Source organism: Bos indicus, chromosome 26, assembly GCF_029378745.1.
Source record: "Bos indicus isolate NIAB-ARS_2022 breed Sahiwal x Tharparkar chromosome 26, NIAB-ARS_B.indTharparkar_mat_pri_1.0, whole genome shotgun sequence".
Taxonomy (NCBI): domain Eukaryota; kingdom Metazoa; phylum Chordata; class Mammalia; order Artiodactyla; family Bovidae; genus Bos; species Bos indicus.
In genome coordinates this window covers 41,285,516-41,301,934 of record NC_091785.1, presented here as the reverse complement: position 1 = coordinate 41,301,934, position 16,419 = coordinate 41,285,516, and the positions used below count along the sequence as shown (strand labels likewise).

General features: G+C 44.9%; 2 protein-coding genes across 20 annotated transcripts in view; one reads left to right on the top strand and one right to left on the bottom strand.

The window, feature by feature from the left end:
* Positions 1 to 2,774: 2,774 nt before the first annotated feature.
* LOC109579148 (putative uncharacterized protein ZNRD1-AS1) lies at positions 2,775 to 14,043 on the bottom strand. 3 transcript variants are annotated; one of them, XM_070780975.1, is made up of 4 exons: positions 13,900 to 14,043; positions 8,140 to 11,790; positions 6,955 to 7,030; positions 2,775 to 4,890 (listed from the first exon to the last, which is right to left on the bottom strand). In XM_070780975.1, the coding sequence occupies exons 2-4, from the start codon at positions 8,358 to 8,360 to the stop codon at positions 4,090 to 4,092; spliced, it is 1,098 nt and encodes a 365-aa protein (XP_070637076.1). In that variant the 5' UTR covers positions 8,361 to 11,790; positions 13,900 to 14,043; the 3' UTR covers positions 2,775 to 4,089. The 3 variants fall into 3 exon arrangements, with proteins under 3 accessions (XP_070637076.1, XP_070637075.1, XP_070637077.1); XM_070780974.1 differs by lacking the exon at positions 13,900 to 14,043 and adding an exon at positions 13,222 to 13,353; XM_070780976.1 differs by lacking the exons at positions 8,140 to 11,790; positions 13,900 to 14,043 and adding an exon at positions 13,611 to 13,718.
* The window catches only part of ATE1 (arginyltransferase 1), a 168,867-nt gene continuing 166,028 nt past the window's right edge, over positions 13,581 to 16,419 (top strand). For 9 of the 17 annotated variants that reach the window (XM_070780968.1, XM_070780970.1, XM_070780959.1 and 6 more), the window contains exon 1: positions 14,029 to 14,208. In XM_070780968.1, the coding sequence (XP_070637069.1) occupies positions 14,103 to 14,208 (106 nt within the window). In that variant the 5' untranslated portion in view covers positions 14,029 to 14,102. Of the gene's footprint in view, positions 13,708 to 14,027; positions 14,209 to 14,473; positions 14,583 to 16,419 lie in introns of those variants that run through there. The other 8 variants (XM_070780967.1, XM_070780958.1, XM_070780961.1 and 5 more) reach the window with 5 other exon arrangements.

The window sequence follows — 16,419 nt, the reverse complement described above, 5'->3', positions numbered from 1 at the left end:
GCCAACATCTGCTGGATCATCAAAAAAGCAAGAGAGTTCCCAGAAAAACATCTATTTCTGCTTTATTGATTGCCAAAGCCTTTGACTGTGTGAATCACAATAAACTGGAAAATTCTGAGAGATGGGAATACCAGACCACCTGACCTGCCTCTTGAGAAATCTATATACAGGTCAGGAAGCAACAGTTAGAACTGGATATGGAACAACAGACTGGTTCCAAATAGGAAAAGGGGTACATCAAGGCTGTATATGGTCACCCTGCTTATTTAACTTATATGCAGAGTACATCATGAGAAATGCTGGGCTGGTGAAGTACAAGCTGGAATCAAGATTGCCGGGAGAAATATCAATTAACCTCAGATATGCAGATGACACCACCCTCATGCCAGAAAGTGAAGAGGAACTCAAAAGCCTCTTGATGAAAGTGAAAGTGGAGAGTAAAACAGTGGGCTTAAAGCTCAACATTCGGAAAACTAAGTTCATGGCATCTGGTCCCATCACTTCATGGGAAATAGATGGGGAAACAGTGGCAGACTTTTATTTTGGGGGGCTCCAAAATCACTGCAGATGGTGACTGCAGCCATGAAATTAAAAGATGCTTACTCCTTGGAAGGAAAAGTTATGACCAACCTAGACAGCATATTAAAAAGCAGAGACATTCCTTTGCCAAGAAAGGTCTGTCTAGTCAAAGCTATGGTTTTTTCAGTGGTCATGTATGGATGTGAGAGTTGGACTGTGAAGAAAGCTGAGTGCCGAAGAATTGATGCTTTTGAACTGTGGTGTTGGAGAAGACTCTTGAGAGTCCCTTGGACTGCAAGGAGATCCAACCAGTCCATCCTAAAGGAGATCAGTCCTGAGTGTTCATTGGAAGGACTGATGTTGAAGCTGAAACTCCACTACTTTGGCCACCTGATGCGAAGAACTGACTCATCTGAAAAGACCCTGATGCTGGGAAAGATTGAGGGCAGGAGGAGAAGGGGACGACGGAGGATGAAATGGTTGGATGGCATCACCAACTCGATGGACAGGAGTTTGAGTAAACTACAGAAGTTGGTGATAGACAGGGAGGCCTGGTGTGCTGCAGTCCATGGGGTCGCAATGAGTAGGCCACGACTGAGTGACTGAACTGAACTGAACTGAAAACAGCTCCTAAATTCATTGTCCATGTAATTCCTGGATGGCACCTTTACTAATCATAAAGAAACCTAGGGTTTCTCTTCTCTTTTACCCCCACAGGCTCTGCCTTCATCAGTCACTAATCACCATCCGGCCTCTTGATTCTCTGCATCTTGCCCAGCTTTCTGCTACAGGCTCCTGTCTGTGTCCCCACTTACTGTCTCTCCTTTAGATCTCTTCCATGTCTTCAAGACCACTTGTCAGTTTCGCAGTTATCTCCCCACTGCCTTTGAGATTTGATACCCTGAGCTCTTTACCAATGTTCAAAGCCTCAAGAGGATCAGGCCTTTTACCTGCACTTCCAGGCTTGCTTCCTCCTCTCTGCTGCTGCTAAGTCGCTTCAGTCGTGTCTGACTCTGTGCGACCTCATAGACGGCAGCCCGCCAGGCTCCCCCATCCCTGGGATTCCCCAGGCAAGAACACTGGAGTGGGTTGCCATTTCCTTCTCCAATGCACAAAAGTGAAAGTGAAGTCGCTCAGTCGTGTCCAACTCTTAGCGACCCCATGGACTGCAGCCTACCAGGCTCCTCCATCCATGGGATTTTCCAAGCAAGAGTACTGGAGTGGGGTGCCATTGCCTTCTCCATCCTCCTCTCTGAATTCCTGCTGTTGGTTTCATTTTGGTAAAATGGCTTTACTGAGATATATTTTATATATCATACTGTTCACCCATTTAAAATGTGTAATTAATCCGTTGTTTTTTAGTCCACTTTCAGGGTTGTGCGACCATCACCACAATCTGGTTTTAGAACATTTTTGTCCCCACAACCCAGTAGCAGTCACTGCCCCCCTCCATCCACTCTAAACCCTCAGCCCTATCTAACCGTAACCTGCATTCTGTCCATGAATCTCTTATCTTCATAAATTTGCCTATTCTGGACATTTTGCAGAAATCGAATCACATGTGGTTTTAACATTTTATTTTCTTCAAGCATGTATGTTTAGAGTCAATTTTTCCTCCATGTGCATTCTACTTGTTTCAGACTCTCATCATTAAGAATCCTAAAAGTGGTTACCTTTTGCAAACTAAGGTGGCAAAGCTGTTCCTTTGCATTTTGTATCTTTCTGTAGTTGAGTTTTCCATGTACTTTATCGTTATTTTAAAAAATTATCAACAGAAGTTATCTGGACAGTGAGATTATCGGCCACTTAATTCTTAACTCTCTGAAGAGAAGGAAAAAAAAACCAAACTAATCTGTTCTCAAAAATCAGTCAAAAAAAAAAAATCAGTCATATAGGATCCCCAAAACATCTTTTCCTTTAGAATAGGAGTCCCCAACCTCTGGGATCTCACACCTGGTGATCTGAGGTGCAGCTGATGTAATAATAATAGAAGTGCATAATAAGTGTGATGCGCTTGAACCATCCTGAAGCCCTCCTCCTTCCCTTCCCCAGGGCTTGTGGAAAACTGTCTTCCGTTAAACCAGTCCCGGGTGCCAAAAAAGTTGCGCACCACTGCTCTAGAACGCTGTGTTCTGAAAGCACATGTGCTTACCTCGGTTACTCTGTGCTCCTCGGGCTGCTTGTTTGCAGTGGAGATCCGCCAGGGGAACTGAGTCTGTGCCTCATTCCTGTGCTGACAGTGGCTGGCAGGAGGCAGGCATCAGTGTGAGTTTCTCCTATTCTGCCTGCTCAAGGAGTTGTCATCCAAAACGCATTCTCACACCCCACATCCCCACCAACTGCTACCCTCCTCTAGTCCTTATGGTCAGTATACCTTTTTATACCATAGGACTGGACACAGCTTTGTTTTATTTCATCTGCTGTTCTCTTCCCTTAATAGACTGTAAGCCACTTAAGGAACTATGTTCTAGAGTCTCTGGGCAGGTCTAGGGCTTAGACTCAGGTTGTTATTTAGTCACCAAGTCATGTCCAACTCTTTTGTGACCCCATGGACTAGCCTGCCAGGCTCCATGGGATGTCCCAGGCAAGAATACTGAATTGGCTTGCAATTTCCTACTCCAGAGGATCTTCCCGACCCAGGGACTGAACACATGTCCCTGCGTTGGCAACTAGCCATCAGGGATGCCCTGGGCCCAGGTACATGATATCCAATTAAATTTTAGGTGCATTGGAAAACACAAGACAGTGTGTTATCTGCATCATAATTCTAACTTTTACACTGTCTTTAGAGAGGGAGCCAGGGTTCTTTAGTCAAGGTCAATGCAGAAGCTGTGGAATTGCGGGTTTCTTTGTATAAAAATATTTGTTCCTATGAGCAGTGTTCACATAAAAGAAAAATGAAAAGTATAATAAAGAATAGAGGTGTGTGACCAACTTTTTGGAGGTTTGGAATGGTAGGTTGAAATAAAAAGTCCATGTTTTTTTAGACAAAAAGTCTGCTTGTCCCCTCTTGAATGTAGGCTGATCTTGGTGGCTTCTTTGATTAGTAGGATAAGCAGAGGTGATGTTCTGGGACTTCTGGGGCTAGGTCATAAGAAGCCTTTGTAGCATCTGACAGGCCTCCTGGAGCCCTGAATCACCAGGTAATAAGTCCAGCTACTACGTGGCCCTTAAACTACCTGGGGAGGGAAGCCAGGGAGAGGGACCAGCTAGATTCAGCCCCCTAGCTATCCATGCTAAGCCATCTGGGACCTACGGACTAGCCCAGCCATCACTGAATGTTTCCAAGCATTGCCAGTGGTGCTACGTGGGGGCAGAAAAATGGCCCAGCTGAGCTCTGCTGGAATGCCTGCTACAGAATTGAGATAAAATGGTGGTGGTTTTAATTCACAAGGTTTTGGGTTAGCTGTACAGAGCTGAAACATTGGGAATGCTGAGCTCATGGTTTAACCTCTTTTTTTTCAGTGTGACGCATTTAGAAACAATATTATAAGATATTAGATTCTACTGCACCAACATCTATGAAGGTATGCTCACCTGAAAAAGAAATACAATAATCTAGAAAATAATTTAAACTTTATGTTTTTGTAGTTGACTTCTCAAAAATGATGGTATACTCAAGAGCTCTCTTCGGAGTGGTTTTCCAATTTTATTCTCTTTTTTGGACTTTTCCATCAGAATGGTCACTTCTAAAAGTGGTTCCGCATAAGGCTGGACAATGGGATAGGTGGTGACCCATTCATATTCTTTTACTTCCTTTTTCTTCACTCGAGGTTTCAGGAAAGCGGGAGCTTGTGCAGGTATTTTTTGAGCACGTCGTTGACCATTTCTTTGCTCTGTGAGTTCTCTCCCTCGAATCATTCGGTCTTGATGTCCCTTTATCTGTTTCTTTGCCCAGGCCACCCTGTACTGCTTGGCCTTAGCTTTGTGTGTTTTCTGGATGTTTTCAGTTGAAACATCCTTCTTCAGGTTTAATACTTCGTGGGAAGGAATTTCACTTGAGATGCTTTGAGGGAGCAGTTGATAATTGTGGTCTCTGAGGCCTCTGGCTCGTTCAGCTCGGTGTATGTGTTTCTGTATCTGGTTCAGCTCTCTCTCAGACACTAAATAGTGCCATTTTTTAGCATCTTCTTTTTTTTCGTTTTGTGGTCTCCTTTCCTTTTCCTCTGTTTTAATTTCCCCTTCTAGAACCATTTTGTGCTTGCATGCTTCTTCCAGCATTTCCTGGTAGCGTTGATAGTAGTATGCCTCTGCTTGGGCGAACCGGAAGTCAAAAGACATGGCCTTTAGTTGATCAAGTCTTTCACGCTCCTGTTGAGTCTTTTGGGCTAGCAACTTCCTCACCTCTGGAGAATGGACACCACCTAAATTCTTGTCAAAGGGAAGTATCAGAGCTCTTTTCAGTTGGTTGTGCTTTATTCTCTATACAGGCCATGGCACAGTTCTCAGGTAGCCACAGCCCCGCCTGGCACCCTCACACTATGTCCCAGTTAGGCTCTTGTAACTGTTTCCTGTCTTCCTTTTCAAGCCCCCTCCCCTCCACACCCCTCCCCTCCCCCTGCATTCCCTTACATCCCCGAAAAACCAGAAGCAGGCCCTCAGGAACTCCTCCCACTGCAGGAACAACCCCATGCATCTATCCCAGACTCTGCCTTCCTGCCCTTTCACCTATCAAAAGCCAGTTCTGGGACTTCGCTGGTGGTCCAGTGGTTATGAATCCGTCTGCCAATGCAGGGGACACAGGTTTGATCCCTGGTCTGGGAAGACCCCCACATGCTGTGGGGCAGCTAAGCCTGTGCGCCCTAGAGCCTGTGCTGTGCAACAAGAGAAGCCACCACAATGAGAGGTCCGTGCACTGCGACAAGCGTAGCCCCTGCTCGCCGCAACTAGAGGAAGCCCGCATGCAGTGATGAAGGCCCAGAGCAGGCAGAAAAAATGTCAGTTCCTCCACCTGTTTGTTGAGCTTCGAGAACTTCAGTTTACAACGATCAAATTCCCTTCCCTGCTTCAAAATTTCCTGTCTACTGAATCAATCCATCAGCATAAAATTATGCTTTAGTATATATCATCTTCAAACAAAAAAAGGAAAACGCTTCCTCTACGGACCATCCCCTTTTGCTCCCCTTCGCTGTGTAACTTGAAGCAGTTACCTCTTAAGTTTGGCTTCCATCCTCCCCCCACCCCCTCGTCTGAGCCTGCTCTCATCTGGGTCATCTGTGATCTCGTTTTTGTGGCTGTCACATGGGCCTCTCAGCACCATTCTCCAGAGGGGACCGCTCTCTGCTCCTTTTTACTTCCAGACGGTAGCCGAGAGCGTGTGACTAAGGCTACGCTGGGCCCCCGCGCTACTCCAGCCATTAGCCGAATGTCCCCAAGTAACCGAAAGGTCCCTCATCCTCTTCCTACCTCGTGGCCACCCCCTCCACCTGCTTCGCTGGCTGCCTTCTACATGTAATGGAGAAAAGTGTAGCAGAGAAACTCAACTTAGGACAGAGAAGTCACACTCGGGCTTCCTTGGACCAAGACAGTCTTGATCATTCAACAAGTGATGTACCGTGTGCGTCCGGCACTGGAGTGGGAGTGAGGGGTGAGTGAGACCGTCGGGGCACACAGGCTGCTCGGAGCTCACCTCTGCTTCACCTGGATATGCCTACTTCACAGCCCCACGTGTTTCTTCTCCCACAGTGCTTCCTTCAGTCTTCCCCTCTCAGTCCTGTCCCTTCTAACTTCAAAATGCCCCCACCCTAGAGGGAAGCAGCCTCTTATTAGCTTCCCTGAATCCACTTCTCTCCCTCTGTCTCCAGCCCCATCAGACCGGTCACACGGCAGCCAGCACGATCTCCGTGTTACATAAATCTGAACACACCACTTCTCCTGCACAGAAACCTGGGATGGCATCTTACTGCTTTGGGAGAAAAATCACAGAGTCCAGGGTGGCATCCATAAACTGGTTCCTGATTACAGCTCCAAACGAGTCTCTCAGGCGGACTCCTTGCTCCCTCTGCTGCAGCCACACTGACTCTTCTGTTCCACAACAACTTTCCCATCTGAGCCTTTTCAGGTATTCTTCCTTTATATACTCCCAAACACAAAATATAGCAACTCTCACTAGGGCACGTATGTATATATTATAGTTTTTAGGTTTTAAGCCTAAGTGTCACTCCTTCAGACCTTAAACTCATTCAAATAAAACAAAATTCCTTTCACGACACTTCTCACAATCTGCAGCCACTATCTGTTTAATGTCCACATCCCTCACTAGACTAAATCCTTATTTTTTTCATTGCTGTCCAGCCAGCACCGCTGGTGCTCAATGAATCAAACAGTACAAGCAAAGCATGCTCCCTTGAAATTCCTGGGCCCTTTTTACCTGGGTGGTACATTTTTATGATTCTATGACTGGCTCCAATGTTCACGGTAAATGTATTTCCTCACCTTAATCTTCTTTTCTAGTGGGGAGTGGGAACCTACTGCAATCCGAGGGTCTTGAATATTTTTGGCCCAGGCCAATCTAGAAGAGCAAAAAGAGAAATTATACTAAGACTTGGAGGAAGGTTCTGGGAAACATACTCTGATAGAATGGTAATGTGAGTTGATTTGGGGACTCACTTTTAATATGTAGCAAAAGGTGTTTCTGTGTGTCAATAGGCAGGGCTCTACGATATGTTTTTTTCTTTTCTCAAATCAAGGAAGAAATGCTCTTTGGTAAAAGCATAAACAAAGAGCCAAATTGTGTCTGAGGTTGAAGCTGTCAATAGTACATTCAACAGTGGAGAGGAGAGGCTGAGTTACGTTACAATTTCAACTTCCACAAACCACAGTTTGTGTATATTGTTAGTAGAACAGAGAACTTGCCTTTGATGAGAAGTTGAGTTTTCGAAGTTAAGTCCATTTTAAGTTCACTTATGCATGAGGTGATGAACAATAAATTTAATCTATAAGCTATCATTAATTTCCAATAACCGCTATGTAACTATAACATTTCATTAATCTTGTGAAAGATTTACGTTTTAAATAGATAATAAAACAATCTGACAGCAAGAAAGGGTTGTGTTTTTAATTTAATGCAGAAAAATAAAGCAGAGACATTTACCACTGATGATAGAGCACAATCATATTTAGGCATCCTCAAGACCTTGCTTCTTAACCTGCTCAGTTAGCAAACAGGGTTCTCTGTTTAGCAATCTGGGTTGTAAATATTGTTTCTCTGACTTTTCTTAGCAAAAGAGAAGGATTTTATAACAGAACTAGAAAAAAACCCACTATTTGCTATTTAATTTCTCAAAGACTCATTTCTGCTTTCATATTTTTTCTTTGTTAAGCAATTCTTACATTATCTCCATAGCAACATTTTAGAGTTTATCATACTCTTGGCATTGTACTAAGAACGCAAATAGATTCCTTTATTTAGTCTTCCAAACAGCCTCATTATCCCCCGTTTCACGGCCAAGTGGACTGAGGTGAAGAGAGGTTCAGTGACTTGTTAGAGTCCCACAGTTTGTTTCAGAGGTGGGATGTCTGTGTGACTCCAGACCACGTCCTCTTTCCTGTGCTGCACCCATCCCCATACAAATGATACTCTCCTGCCTTTACTCAAAAATTAAGGACGGTAATACCTACTGTTCTTCTGCACTCAGAGCCAACCATTCTGAGTCGGTCACCAAAGGAAGCCGTGAGGGTTGGGTCTGCACTGAAAGCTGCTCCTTCCGCAGCCCCACATTGTTCTGTCTCCTCTGAGCATCACTGGTTACTTCCGCTGCTCCTAGGGCCCCACGCTGTTTACTTTTGGTGTCTTCTGCCTCAGCCATTGCCCTATCAATCGTCAGCTTTACGAGCAACATCTCTGCTCTTCACTCTTCCTCTCTTGGTGTCCTCTTCTCTCAGCTCTAATCTCCCATTCTCAATTCTGCAAATTCCTGTTTTCCAGCCATTAAAGTTTCTGGCCCTCTTGCAGACTTTTCAGCTACCTACTGTTGATCTTTCAGGATGCCTTGGTCTGATTTCTAGGGCAACCAGAAGCAGTCACAAGCTTTTTTTTATGTGTCATCACTATCCTAGATTGAAACTACTGTGAGGTGGTAGGTGGAGACAGCGTCTGCTTGGCAGGACATGAGCTTTATGGAGAGCTGGGCTAAATGGCCATAGACAGAAAGTAGAAGGGCCTGTGTTTTATCCATAGAAGTGTCCCAGTTTAGGGCAGTTAGAGAAAGCATCTTTCGAGGTAATAGGAGCATCTTTCTCTTTTTGGAATATATATTGTGTCCCTTCCGTGGGAATGGAATTGTGGTTGGTGGAGAACCCTGGAGTGGATGCTGTAGGCACACTCACAGGAGCAAGAGGAGGTTGGATTAAGTGGCAGGTGGGCAAGTGGTGTGGTCTCATTATTACTTAGCTGGCTGTCACTCACCTAAATACTGTTCCTGCAATGATGTTTTGAGCTTTGATACTGTTTAATATACTTCTAGTCATATACTAATTATTGATATGTTCATAACAGGTCACTGAAGAAGCAGAAATTACACCAATGTTGAAATAACATTAATGAAAATGACTGCATAGTCACATCATGATACCCTTCACCATACATATGAGCGGCATCCATTCAAACAAAGTCCTCATGTAGCCCATTATGATGTCTCTAGTTCTTAAAAAAAAAGTGAAAAGGAGAAAATACAGTGATTAATTACAACCTGGCTTTTTGTTCAGTAGAAATAAAACCTACCCCTTCTAAAACGTGCTGTTTGTAGAGATGCGCTTGAAACCATAGTCTCCAACTCATTCAGTAGTAAATGAGTTAAAAAAGTAAATATGGGTATTTTATGATGAAAAAATAATCAAAGAATTTCAAACATCAAGTCATGAAAGTATTTTATTACTGTTTATCTTTCTCTGTCCCTTTAATCTGTTTTTATATTTAAAGTGGCATTTCCTGTGGATAACATTGTAAGGTCTCATTTTTCATCCAGTCTGATAGTCTTTTTGAATTCCTGTATTTAGACCACTGGTGTTTAAAGTGATCACTGATATAATAAGGTTAGTACCTACCATATGTGCTGCTGTTTTCCACTTGTTGCTCTTGCTTTACCTTACTTTTGTCTTCCACTCTTACTTTGCCTTCAGTTCAGCCACTCGGTGGTACCTAACTCTTTGCAACCTCGTGGACTACAGCACGTCAGGCTTACCTCCCATCACCAACTCCCAGAGCTTGCTCAAACTCATGTCCATCAAGTTGGTGATGCCATCCAACCATCTCATCCTCTGTCATATCTTGCCTGTCATCCTTGTCGTATTTTGCCATATCTGGTATTAAACATTTTATGATTCTATTTGTTCTCCTCTCTTAGCATAACAATTATGTTTGCTTTTTTAAATGGTTGCCATTGAGTTTGCAGCATATATTTACAACTAATCTAAGTTCTTCTTCAAACAGCTACCACACAGGCAGTGCAGGTACTTTTTTATAACAGTATTCACAGTTCGTACCTGGTTGTGGTTTAGTCACTAAGTCGTGTGTGACTCTTGTGACCCCATGGACTGTAGCCCTCCTCTGTCAATGGGATTCTTCAGGCAGGAATACTGGAGTGGGTTGCCATTTCCTTCTCCAGGGGATCTTCCTGACCCAGGAATTGACCCTGGTCTCCTGACTTGCAGGTGGACTCTTTACCGACTAAGCTATGAAGGAAGCCCTCGTAGTTCCTGCCTCCTATCCCTTAAAACACTGCTATCACTCATTTCACTTATCTATAAGCTTGCACCCTGTATTATTAACTAAAAAATCTGTTATCTGTCAGATCAACTATTTTGAAACATTAAAAATTGATTTTCGGTTCAGTTCAGTCACTCGTCGTGTCCGACTCTTTGTGACCCCATGAATTGCAGCACGCCAGGCCTCCCTGTCCATCACCAACTCCCGGAGTTCAAACTACGTCCATCGAGTCGGTGATGCCATCCAGCCATCTCATCTCTGCCTTTTCCTCCTGCCCCCAATCCCTCCCAGCATCAGAGTCTTTTCCAATGAGTCAACTCTTCGCATGAGGTATTTTACCTCTCCATTTATTCCTTCTCTAATGCTCTTCTTTTAAAAGTAGGTCTGAGTTTCTGACCTGTATTATTTTCTGGGGAATTTCTTAAACATTTCTTGCAAATCAGATCTAGTGGTGACAAATCCCCTCCATTTTTGAGAAAGTCTTCTCTTTCACATTTGAAGGATAATTTTGCTGGATTCAGAATTCTAGGCTGGTGGTGTTTTTCAATACTTGAAATATTTCACTTCCCTTTCTTCTTGCTTGCATGGTTTCTAACAAGAAGACTGATGTAATTCTTATCCTTGTTCCTCTATAGATAAATTTTTTTCCTCTCTCTGGCTTTTTTGAAGATTTCTTTTTGTCTTCGAGAATCCGTTTTGAAGATTTTCTGCAGTTTGAACATGATATGCCCACATGCAGGTTTTTGGTATTTATCCTGCTTGTCTGTACTGCCTCAATTAAAAAAAATCCAAATAAATTTAAATAGAAGTTGTTTCCCTGTCACACTATCCACATTTTAGGTGCTCAGTAGGGACATGTGGCTAGTGGCTACCAGTGCGTACTTGCACGTATGCTAAGTTGCTTCAGTCGTGTCTGACTGTGTGACCCCACGGACTGCAGCCTGCCAGGCTCCTCTGTCCATGGAATTCTGCAGGCAAGAATACTGACTGGAGCGGAAACATCTAGACAGAGGAGGAAGGGATCTAATCTGAGGTCTCCTGGCAGTGAGTGCCCCACAGAGGAAAGTGTCTTTTAGGATCCCAACCTTACCTGAGATACTTGGTGCTCCTATCTAGCTCCTTGCCTCTGCTCATAACACAGCTCTTTCCTAGCATGTCCCTCTTCTCTGTATTTAACTGCACACCCCTCCCAAACTTGCTATCTACTCAATAACACTTTATTCAAAGAAACACATTTCACTTTATTTTTAAAAATTTTAGTTAAATCAATTAACTTTTATTTTGGCTGTGCTGGATCTTTGCTGCTGTACAAGGGCTTTCTCTAGTTGTGGAGAGCAGTGGCTACTGTAGTTGTGGTGCATGGGCTGATCATTGCAGTGGCTTCTCCTGTTGCAGAGCATGGACCCTAGGGCATGCAGGTGGCTCTCAGGCTCTAAAGAGCCTCAGCAGTTGTGGCACATGGGCTTAGTTGCCCCATGGCATGTGGATGAAGGATTGAACCCATGTGCCCTGCACAGGCAGGTGGATTCTTAACCACTGGATCACTAGGGAAGTCCCACATTTCACTGTAACACAAGAATCATGAGTCTATCACCATGCAGAGTCCTTCACATCATTAGTGCCTAGGATCGAACCTCACACTTAACTTTCGTAAACTCAATTTCACACTCAAGTTTATGTAAACTGTTAATGGAACCAAACATGTTGTCAGCATTTTATTGTCAAGTGTGAAAATTAAAAACAAAGACAACTATCTATAATTGGCAGTTTCATAAATAAAAGGACATTTTAATAGTGCCCTCTTCCAACTCCCCAAACTTATGCCCCAAGATCGAACCTAAATGAAACTTTGCATTGTTTTTCTCATTGGGGCCTGAAAGATGAAAATTTTGTGTCTAGTGAAGTCACTCAGTCGTTTCTGACTCTTTGCAACCTCATGGACTGTAGCCTACCAGGCTCCTCCATCCATGGGATTTTCCAGGCAAGAGTACTGGAGTAGGTTGGCATTTCATCCTCCAGGGATCTTCCTGACCCAGGGATGGAATCCGGCTCTGTTTTGTGACACAAGTCCAAACCTCGTATTTGTCAATCTCTTTTCTCCTTCAATTAATTTTTAAAAAATCACCTTTTCCTCCTATTTGTCTTTTACTAGTTGTATGATCTTGGGCGAGTTATATGGCCTCTCTGGCCTTTGTTTCCTTTGTTGTCCAGGAAAGGACAAGAAATAATCACATCTGCTGTAATAAAATGGACAAGGCCTGTGTTTAAGAACATGGGTACTGAGATCTAGTAAGGAGGCTTTAAATCTAAGGAGTTGGGAGGAGCTGGATAAAGCTAGGGTCTTCCTGCATGCTACATAGCTATCCTTAGGCTTTTTTTTCTCATTGTGTGAGGCACAGGTGATGCTTAGCAATATGACCTCTTAACGGGCACATAGCACAGTGGGTGTTGGGGTCAAGAATGTTGAAACTGACTTCAAAAGTTTACCTGTTTCTCCAAGTTTCATGATTTCACCTTTTTAAACATTGTAAAAAGATGATCAACTTTATTGCCAACAGGAGGAAAACGTAAGGACAGACTGGTTTAAATTATTTGCCTATATAGAGTTAAAGATTAAGGAATACTACTTCGTTGGAGGCAGTCACTCATTTTTATACTTTACTCCTGGATCGTTACTCTTTGAAAAATCCCCTTTAAAATAGTGGTTACAAACTGGAGACCTGTGCACAGAATTCAACTTACATACATGTTGTGTTTGGCCTGTACAATTAAAAAGTTCTTTTAAAATAACATTTAAAAGCTGTACTAAGGGAAAAAAAAAGTCTGAATTTCAGCTTCTGTTTGAAAGTTGCAAGATACGGTGGCACTGGGCACAAGACAGCAACTGGCTCTGACATTTGTCTTCTTTAAAAGAGGGAAGTGTTCAATTCGCCTACTCTGCCAATCCACAGAACACCTACATGTGTACTCCAACCTAGGGGATATTTAGTAAGTACCTGCTAGTTTGGAAGACGCTAGAATTGGCGAGGACAGTCTGAGATGTTAACTTTTAAACCGAGATCTGCAGGATCTGGAAACAGTGATCACAACCTCTGTGCCTCAGTTTCCTTATGTGTAAACTGCGGCTGACAACCTGTAGTTGTGGGAAGGATCGGCGATGGAGTAACTGCAAAGGGCTGGCTTGAACTCGGGGTCTCGGGGCGGGGGGGCACCGCTACAATCCACGCTCATCCTGGGAGGCCCCCGGACCCAACACCGACCGGGGGCCCCTAGGCGCTGAGACCCACCGCACCGGCCTCGCTATCCACTCCTCCCCGCCGCGGGCCCCCGCGCTCCGCCGAGGTCGGCCCCGGGGCGCCGAGAGGCGTGGCCGGCCCGCGCGAACCTGGAGGCAGCCATGGCTTCGATGGTGGAGTACAAGGGACTCAAGGCCGGCTACCGCTGCGGCTACTGCGACTCCGAGGAGGGCAAGGCGTCCTGTGGTGAGTGGTCCGGCCAACGGAGTGGGCGCGGCCGCCTGGCGTCCAAACCCCCACACCGCCCGCCGCGCTCCAGGCCAGACCCTCGCGGGGGGGAAGCACCCAGGCCCCACTCCCCAGCTCCCGCTTCCCTTCCCCACGCGTTTCTTCCCAGACCGTTGCCCTTCACATTCTGTCTCTTGGTCTCACCCTTACCGAAGATGGCGGTCTCTTTCGGAGAAAGAGCGGAAATAGCGGAAGGCTGCCCTCGGTCAAGATGGCGCAGGCGGCTTCACCGCCGAGGGCGCTCCCGGCGAGGCTCGGCCTGCTGGCGCCCGGGCGGCGCGGTGCATTGTGGGGTGGCGGCGGCGGTTGCGGGGTTGGGCTGGGCCGCGCGTCGCGCTTGAGGGGCTGGAGCCATGGCGTCCTGGGCCGCGCTTTCGCCCAGCATCGTGGAGTATTTCGAGGGCGAGGACTTCTACCGCTGCGGCTACTGCAAGAACGAGTCGGGCAGTCGCTCCAATGGTGAGCGGGCCGGGCTGGTGGGCGGGGAAGGGCGCCGGTGGCTCGGCGGCCCGCGGGTGTCCTCGGGGGGTCGCGGCGTCTCGGGCCGAGTGGCTGGAGGGTCGTGTCCAGGCTGCGGCCCAGGCGTAGCCCCTGCGCCGTCCGGCCCTCGTGGAGCGAATGCGGAATGCGGTTCTCCCCGAGTGCCGTGGCTGTCAGAATTTGAAAACGGACCTCACCCCTGATGGAGCAGGGAAGCTTCTAGAGACTCATTTCACACAGGCGGTCTGACTTGCGAGATAATGTGTGTCTCGCAGGAGCCAAGTGTGGAAACAGGTGTCCGTCGTCAGTGGGAGACCGTTAACTACGCGCCTGTCGGGGAGCGCTGTGGCGTGGTCAGTTACAGGGGCTGACCTGGGATTTCAGATGCTGCTGTCGGAGTGTCCCCGGTGGTCAGCGCAAGACGAGGGGTTGCGGGACAGTGGGTGTCGGGTGCTGTGTGTGTAGAAAGCTGTGTGTGTGTGTGTATGTAAAACACACGTGCGTGGATATCCGTGGATAAAATGTCCCTGGAAAAATATACAAGAAACTGCTTGATGGTAGTCGCTGCTCGCGAGGGGCCCCTGTTAGTACTGTTGTGCTTGGAAATGGTACCAGGTGCTTGTCATTTCTCCACCCACCTCGGTGACCACGACAGAGCCAGCCTACAGTGCCCCCTCCCGTGATTCAAGTTTCTTTTGGAAGAATTTTTGTTCGTTTGTAAACGGAACGTCATGTTTATTTCCTGCAGTGTCATGCTTTGGCAAAAGAATATACACTTATTTTAAAGAATAATCTAGCATTATGGGAAACGGGATATCCATGGAGACTTAAATTTGGGTGGTTTCCGTATTTAAAACAAAAAAAAAGTTTTGTCCTGCCCTGGGGCAGTGATTTGGGCGATGATGGTGTGTCCGTGTACTCATTAATTAAAAATTTTTAATAACTTTTAAAAATTAAAAGGTTATTAACTTCTTGTGAGAGGCGGTAGAATGCAGTATTAACGCAGTCGTTAGTGACAGTTATAAAGATGAGTTAAAGTGAAAAAAATTTATAGTCTTGGGTTAAGACTATAACCCAAGACTATAACCCTTATTTCGGAAATAAGGAGGATGCAAATAAAGGTGAGATGATTACAGCCCAGGGAGGGAGAAACCCGTAAGGTAACAGTGACTGCCTTAGGGTAGTAGAGGTTTCTTCTCTTCTCTGTTTCAAATTTTAGTATTATGCTTATATATGTAAGAAATTTATAGTATAGATTATAATATAGCTTTATTATATAACAATACAGTCTATGGAATTCTCCTGGCCAGAGTACTGGAGTGGGTAGCCATTCCCTACTCCAGGGGATTTTCCCAATCCAGGAATCAAACCCAGGTCTCCCGCATTGCGGGCGGGTTCTTTACCAGATGCCAGGGAAACCCAAGAACACCGGAGTGGGTAGCCTATCCTTTCTTCTGCTGATCTTGCCGACCCAGGAATCCTGTGTCTCCTGCGTAGCAGGCGGATTCTTTACCAGCTGAGCTACCAGGGAATTCTGTATGTAATGATAATTTAAGTTATACATGTCTAAAATTAATATTAGGTCCTTAACTACTTTCCTAGTAATTTTAGTAAGAGAAAATCGATTAATATATATGTCCTTTGTTTAGTTTTATGGAAAAAACCTACCTTCGCCCTTTTCACCTAAAGAGATACGTATAAATTTCTATCACTTCTATCGTTTTGTTTTTAATTTTAATAATAATCTTTACTATAGGGCGCTCCACCTATTAGGTAGGAAGGTTTTATTATTTCCATTTACAGATGAGGAAATTGAGCCCCATAGAGTAACTTGTTGGTGTTAGTGAGCACCACCCGGGCTTCTGACATTTCTGTTGTATTTATGCCCTTGCTTTTCTCACTACATCCTGTTCTATTAGGCCTGTCTGTTTTTCCATACTTTTGACGGGTTTACTGTTTCCAAGAGTAAAATTCATTTTTCTTTACCATTAATTCAGTGTTTTCTCATAATCTTCATTTTTTTATGGTGGCCTAACTTTTTTCATCATGTTGATAACAAATTAGTGTCTGGAATCACTTTTCTGTTCAAAGGCATTTGGATTACTTTCATTTTTTATACTTAAAAGGAATATTGCTGTATGTATACTTTTGTCTTATTTTCAGTGTAAGCAAATTAAAATAAGGAGAATT

What these genes read in the sequence shown, in the direction of transcription:
- LOC109579148 (XM_070780975.1), bottom strand. Translation starts at nt 8,360, where the DNA reads ATGTTGCTCGTAAAGCTGACGATTGATAGGGCAATGGCTGAGGCAGAA. An exon ending in GCTCTGAGTGCAGAAGAACA is followed by an intron (nt 7,031 to 8,139) that starts GTAGGTATTACC and finishes TTGCTCTTCTAG; the next exon opens with ATTGGCCTGGGCCAAAAATA. An exon ending in CACTAGAAAAGAAGATTAAG is followed by an intron (nt 4,891 to 6,954) that starts GTGAGGAAATAC and finishes CCCTTTGACAAG; the next exon opens with AATTTAGGTGGTGTCCATTC.